General features: G+C 47.0%; 1 protein-coding gene across 1 annotated transcript; it reads left to right on the plus strand.

Moving 5' to 3' along the window:
- The first annotated feature begins 4,333 nt into the window (after nt 1-4,333).
- Nucleotides 4,334-6,243, plus strand: LOC119319496 (F-box/LRR-repeat protein At3g03360-like). Its single transcript, XM_037593969.1, has 4 exons — nt 4,334-5,230; nt 5,327-5,463; nt 5,578-5,710; nt 5,774-6,243. The coding sequence occupies exons 1-4, from the start codon at nt 4,367-4,369 to the stop codon at nt 5,867-5,869; spliced, it is 1,230 nt and encodes a 409-aa protein (XP_037449866.1). The 5' UTR covers nt 4,334-4,366; the 3' UTR covers nt 5,870-6,243.
- Nucleotides 6,244-6,463: the final 220 nt, after the last annotated feature.

Below are 6,463 nucleotides of genomic sequence, written 5' to 3' on the forward strand. Positions count from 1 at the left end.
AAAAGGTTCCTCGCACTTCTGCTCCTTCTTTTGTTTCTTTCCTTCACATGTGTTTGAGAGTTCATGGTTATAAATTAAACCAAGTGGTTAGTTTGGAGTTGAAATGTGGACTTTTCTCAAAAATAATCACCATAACATGGCTTATATCTTTATTTCGTAGACCACATAGAGGTAACCACACCAAGTGGCGTAGACACTCTTATGGCTATTTTCATGCCATAATATGCATACTTTTATTTTTGCTTTGAGGTAATCACTACTAAGTAGTGTACACCTTACTCTTATGGTACTGTGTAAAACGTTGTGTTAATTAAAAGCACTATGAAGGACCAAGGGGCAGTGTAGACCTCACAGTTGTGAACAAAGCCATACATTGTCATAAATGCAATCCATAAGATATGTGAAAAAATTAATAGTATTCATATCATTTTCTTGGTTTTCGCCCGATTTTTCATAAATTAACTGGGCAATTATCTTCTTCTTAATTAATCGATGAGGCAAAACTTTTGCCTCCGTTTCGAAAAATATATATATCATTTTCAAGCTTAATCAACATATAGTAATTAAAATTGCATCCATATATATGTTTACAGAAAATGTGCAGACATCACATAGTAATATGTTAGGAATAACTAACAAACACAGATGTAGAGAAAATTGATAAACCTAAACCTAATTGAAAAATAAAACAATTTTTTTGTTTGCAATAGGCCTCCCAAAATATGATAGCCCACTATTCATGGCTCAAGCCATCTTTCTTTTCGTTTTTGAAAATTTTTCTTGCTGCTCGTACAAGCATAGGCTAGTGCCCGACTAGGCCTAGCATGCTGGCTTTCCAGCAGATGATTACATGATTTATGAAAGGGGAACCAACGCTATGAAGAGGCATTCGTGGGGACGTTGGGAGCGTCGGACGGTTGCCACTTGCCAGATTGCTAACGGCATGAGGGATTAGGCTGGTCATAGTGGGGAGTAACTTATACTAGTGTCATGCATATGACACTAGTCTAAGGCTCTGTTTGGTTCATAAGTCCTAGGATTTTTTTAGTCCCAACTTATAAGTCTCAAGTTCCTAAAAAGTTCCTACCAGTTTGGTTCCTGGGACTTATAAGTCTCTATAAGACCATATTACAACTATAAGTCCCTATAAGTCCCTCATTGAGAGTCTTATTTTATAAGTCCCAAATGCCCATTTTAAGTCCCTATAAGTCCCTCCTGTTTGGTTTAGATGGGACTTATAGGGACTTTTTTAAGTTCCTGGAAACAAACACCCTCTAAGTTACTACCTTCATAGTGCAAAGTAACATACTAGTAGTGTCATATGTGGCTTTATTTAATGGCTTGTAGACTCATCTTATCTTGGAAAGCGCTATGTTACAGTAACATATTATGTTACCACTTCTCATTAATTACATGCCACATAAGCAAAAAATTCTTGAAATGTGTTATGTTACTACCTAAGTTACTCCCACTATGACTAGCCTTAGAATTGAGGAAGGATTGTCCTGTAATTATGAGAATAATTAAATCATATAGTAACACTTTTCATGATGGAACTGGTGTTTCTCCCCGGTCCGGCGATGGTTGGGGAGCGCAGGAAGGAGACATTCGTGTGTGGAGGGTGAGAAGAACATGGGAGGTTGAACCACTACAAATAGGACAAGTTACTATGACACACCACTCAGTGTGAGATGTGCGCGGCGGACGGCGACCGACCCTACCCCCTCCCCCCCTCCCCGGGCCAGCCGCCGACCATGGAGAAGCAGCCTGCAGGGGAGGCGTGCGAATCCCATGGGACCACACGGAAGCAGGCACGGAGCGGTGAGACCGCCGACGATTTCATCAGCAACCCTCCCCCCTCCCGATGACATCCTCGGCACCATCATCTCCCTCCTCCCAACCAAGGATGGCGGCCGCACGGCGGTCCTTTCCAGCCAATGGCGCCACCTCTGGCGCTCTCTGCCTCTCAACCTCAAGGTCAACATCCGACTCCCCGGCGCCGCCGGCCCCGTCCCCACCCCCTCCCGCGTCCCACCCTCCGCCGTCTCCAAGATAATCTCCCAACACCATGGCCCCGCACGCCGGTTCTCCTTCCACTGACCGCTGCGCCCAGGCGGAGAGCTGCCTTCATTCCCAGGCCCTCGCCAACCTCGAGGAGCTTGATATCGCTTATGGCATATGCAAACCCGAAACGTAAAGAAGCAAATCCAGTACAGAGAGAATGATATTTGCTAATAAGAAAAATGTACACGCTATAGAAGAGCACGTCAACCAAAGTAAAACAAGCAAGAAATACATGCGAGTCGAACCTGTCCAGCCGAAGAGGGCAAGGCGAAGCGAACGAACAAAGAACCTGTGGATGGGAAAAAACAAGAAACAAGGGTACATCAGCTTACACACATTTCGTCTAACAGAAGGAGAGCAAGGAAGAAGGTACCTCCTAGAGCAGCCACTCGCATACGACACCGGGATTGATTGATCTGCAGTAAGAAGGAAACGAAGAGCACAGTAAGCAGCGGAACCTAGTACTGCAGAAGACAAAGAGGAACGGGGAAAGCAAAGAATTCGCAAGTGTGTTGAGCAGAAGAAGAAAGGTCAAGCTGCTATCCAGCGCTGTCACACGAAGCGCGGCCGTCGGAACGCAGGTGTAGAGCGAGAGCCCGCCAACCTCTGCGTCCAATAGGGCGTTGAGCCCCGAGACAGAGCAGCACATCATATGTGCCCTTCTCCTTGCCACCGGCAAACATGAGTCGGTGGTGAGGCGGCGGCTGGTCGGCATCACCTCTTACACTCCGCCGCGGATCCGTCACTGATGCCTGACCTTCGGCCACCCTCGTTACTCCTCCCACTGCAACGGCTCCCTTCCTTCTTGATCTACCATCCTTTTACTTGTCGTCCGTCGTTAATCCACTCCTCCCCTACAGCTGAACTCCGACGCGGGTAGAGATGGGGGCTACTCGAACTCTATCGCGGGCAGGGATTGGGGCTACTTGGGGCGGGGGGAAGGACTTCGGGTGCGGCGGCTCTGGCGAGATGGGAAGAGCGGAGGGAGGCGGCGGCTGCACTAGGAGTAGAGAGCGTCGAGCGGGAAAGGAGGGACGCGGGGGGCCGCTCCGACCTGGCCGCCCGCCATGGGGTCGCCGCCGCGCCCGCACACCTGGGAGCTTTTTCCTCTCACTGCCCGCTGCTTTTTTCGCTCGCTCACGTGCTGCCTCGACACTATTCATTGCCTACGTGGACGCGGTGGTTGTGCCTAGCGCCCCGTTCATCCTTTATATGTTTGATTGATATGTGTTGTTGGCGTTATGTTTATACAGAGTCAAGTTTGCTAGCTGTAGCGTTTCAAATAAGATCCACACATGAAGGCCTTCTTTGATTCGTAGGATAAGAATGTTATAGAAATAGGAAAATGATAGGAAGTAAGATGACATGCATCTCAATTCCTATAGAGAAAGAGATGTCATTTGGTGCATAGGATATGAATTTTTCCATTAAGTCTTAGTTAATGTTTTTTTTCTCCAAAATGTGAAGGAGTACATAGAAATAAGATCCATTCCTACAAAACAAATGGCTTCAAAAAAAATTTCCTATGCAAATCCTATCCTATAGAAATCCTATGAGATTCCTACAAACTAAAGATGGCCGAATTGTGAATCACCTGACCATAGAAGTAAGGCCTCTTTTGGTTCGTAGTATAGGATTATTATAAGAATAAAAAATTTGTAGAAAATGAGATGGCATGTATCTCAAATCCTATAAGTAGGAATAGGAAATGAGATGTCATTTGGTTCACACCAAAGGAATTTTTCCATTGAGTCTATGCTCATTTTTATTTTCCTATGAAATATGGAGGATAGGAACCAATCCTATATATGAATAGAAATTCATCCCTATGAACCAAAGGGCTCTTAAGGAAAAAAATCCAATAAAAATCCTATCCTTTAGAATTCTTATGAAATTCCTCCAAATCAAAGGAGGCCTAAGTTTGTTTACTGGACTGACTTTTTTTTTCTGTTGATGATGCATCGATTCTACTGTCTGTATTCTGCTCACACTCTTGTCATTTAAGTCGGTTATTTTTGGGGACGGTTCAGTTCATCCATTTTTCAGCTAGTTTTGGTGTGGTCGATGGTTCGTGTCTCGTGATTTAATGCTGGCATGATTCGCATGAAACGTGGTACTCAATCGCTTGGCTGCATGCAAAATCCCCAAGTTAATGCGGGAGAGTGTGTGAGTCAAGTCCCCGGTTGAATATAGGAGGCACCGCTGCCTACCGAGCTCCCCCCAGAACCCAGTGAGCTGCGGCGGGCGGCGGCCAGGCCAACCCTATCCCTCCGTCCCGGTTCCGACTTGCCGGTCGCCGGCCATGGAGAAGGAGGGGGCCGCGGGTACCCATGGGACCGCAGCGAAGCGAGCACGGAGTGTCAACTCCGGCGTGACCGCCGCGGCCGATTTCATCAGCAGGCTCCCCGACGCCATCCTCGGCACCATCATCTCCCTCCTCCCCACCAAAGACGGCGGCCGCACGCCGGTCCTCTCTCACCGGTGGCGCCACCTCTGGCGCTCCGCGCCTCTCAACCTCGAGGTCAGCACCCTATCCCCCGGCGTCCCCACCTCCTCCCGCGTCCCACCCTCCGCCGTCTCCGACATAATCTCCAAGCACCCTGGCCCCGCCCGCCGATTCTACTTCCTCTGCCGCGGCGCCGGCGAGGGCGGTCTCCACGCCCAGGCGGCGAGCTGGCTTCACTCCCCGGCCCTCGCCCACCTCCAGGAGCTCGATATCAGCAACGCCAACCCCCCGCTGCTGGAATCAGTGCTCCGCTCTGCGTCCACCATCCTGGTTGCCAAGATCGACCATTGCGATTTCCCCTTCGAGATCGCGCCGCCCATGAATTTCCCCAATCTCAACAAGCTCACCCTGTTTAACATTTCCATCTCAGAGGAGGTCTTCCACAGACTGCTCTCCGGCTGCCATGCCTTGGAAAGCTTATACATGGCCGATTTTCGTGCTCCGGGTCGCCTCCGTGTGATCTCGCCGACTATTAGGAGCATCATCTTCCGTCATAGCAAAAAAGTGGAACTGGTCATCGAGGATGCTCCTCGTCTTCTAAGGTTACTGTTAACTGATTGTAACCGTGATGATCGCGTCACTATCAGGGTAATTAGGGCGCCTAATCTGGAGATATTGGGCCCTTTCTTAGTGGTCGTCTCAAAGCTCCTACTCTTCAAGGTAGCAGCAGCAGCGTCATCTTCTAATTAATGTTGCATTCGGCATTCGTACATGTAGATAAATATACTTTATATGTTCATTATTTGTTTTCTTCAGGGAATAAGCTCAGTCAGCTCCACAAACTCGATGCGCACTGTGAAGGTTTTTGCTCTCAGGTCTTCTGGAGATAAGCTGGATGCAGTTCTTAACATCCTCAAGTGGTTCCCCTGTTTGGAAAAGCTCTGTCACTGTGAGTACTTATTTCTCTCATTTGTTTGACCTATGATGTTATCTAGTTAGCGACAGTTTTAAGTTTTAACATATGCCTCCCTTCCCATTTCGCAGTTTCGTCGATGCAGGGATAAGAGAATTGAGCCTCCGTATGACCCACTACATCCAATTGAATGCCTTGAGACACATCTAAAAAAAGTAGTGTTCAAGTCATTCTTTTGCTATGGGAAACAGCTTGAATTTGCGAGGTTCTTTGTATTGAATGCAAAGGTGCTAGACATAATTGAATTTGAAGTATATAATGAGTACAGCAGTGAAACGGCGGCTTATCAGCGGATGCTGCTACAAGTGGAAAACAGAGCTTCCCGAGATGCTCGGTTTGAATTCAGGATTAGCCCTACTAAATATGGACTGATTGACATGTGTTGAGTTCAGGAATACTTCATACAGACCGAGTGCCTTGTTAAGAAGCATATCCATGATTTGTCAGTGGCAAGCCCCTTCAAAAAGCCATAGTCTGGGTTGATGCCTGAAGATTGCACTGTCTTGTGCTCATTTTGTAGATGGGGTTGATGCCTGAAGATTGCCTCGTCTTCCTTCGCATAAGTCTGCTCTATTTCTAGTCTAATAAAGTTCCTCTGTAATAGTTCCAGTAACTTATGAAGTTACCCCTGTTAAAACTGGAAAAAGATGTCCCTGAATGCAAAAATAGTGCACTATGGAAATTTTCCGTGGGGAGGGAAAAATATTACTGCCGAAAGTTGTAACAGGACGGAGAGGCAGGTGGTAACCCCATCCGCTGAAGCTACTCCTATGGTCTTACCATATGCAGTTGTGAACATCTTGTGTTGAACAAATTTGAGCAGGATCAGCATTGGATTGGGCTGAGAACCTGAAAGTGAAAATAATGTTGGCTTTGACAGGGATCGTTGTGTGTGCTGCATTGTTGGCTTTGTTAACTTGTTCTCTGCATTGTTGCCACAAAGATTTAGTTTTTATACACATGTTTATTGCTTGCAAAAC

The sequence above is a fragment of the Triticum dicoccoides genome, chromosome 6A (genome assembly GCF_002162155.2).
Source record: "Triticum dicoccoides isolate Atlit2015 ecotype Zavitan chromosome 6A, WEW_v2.0, whole genome shotgun sequence".
Taxonomy (NCBI): Eukaryota; Viridiplantae; Streptophyta; class Magnoliopsida; order Poales; family Poaceae; genus Triticum; species Triticum dicoccoides.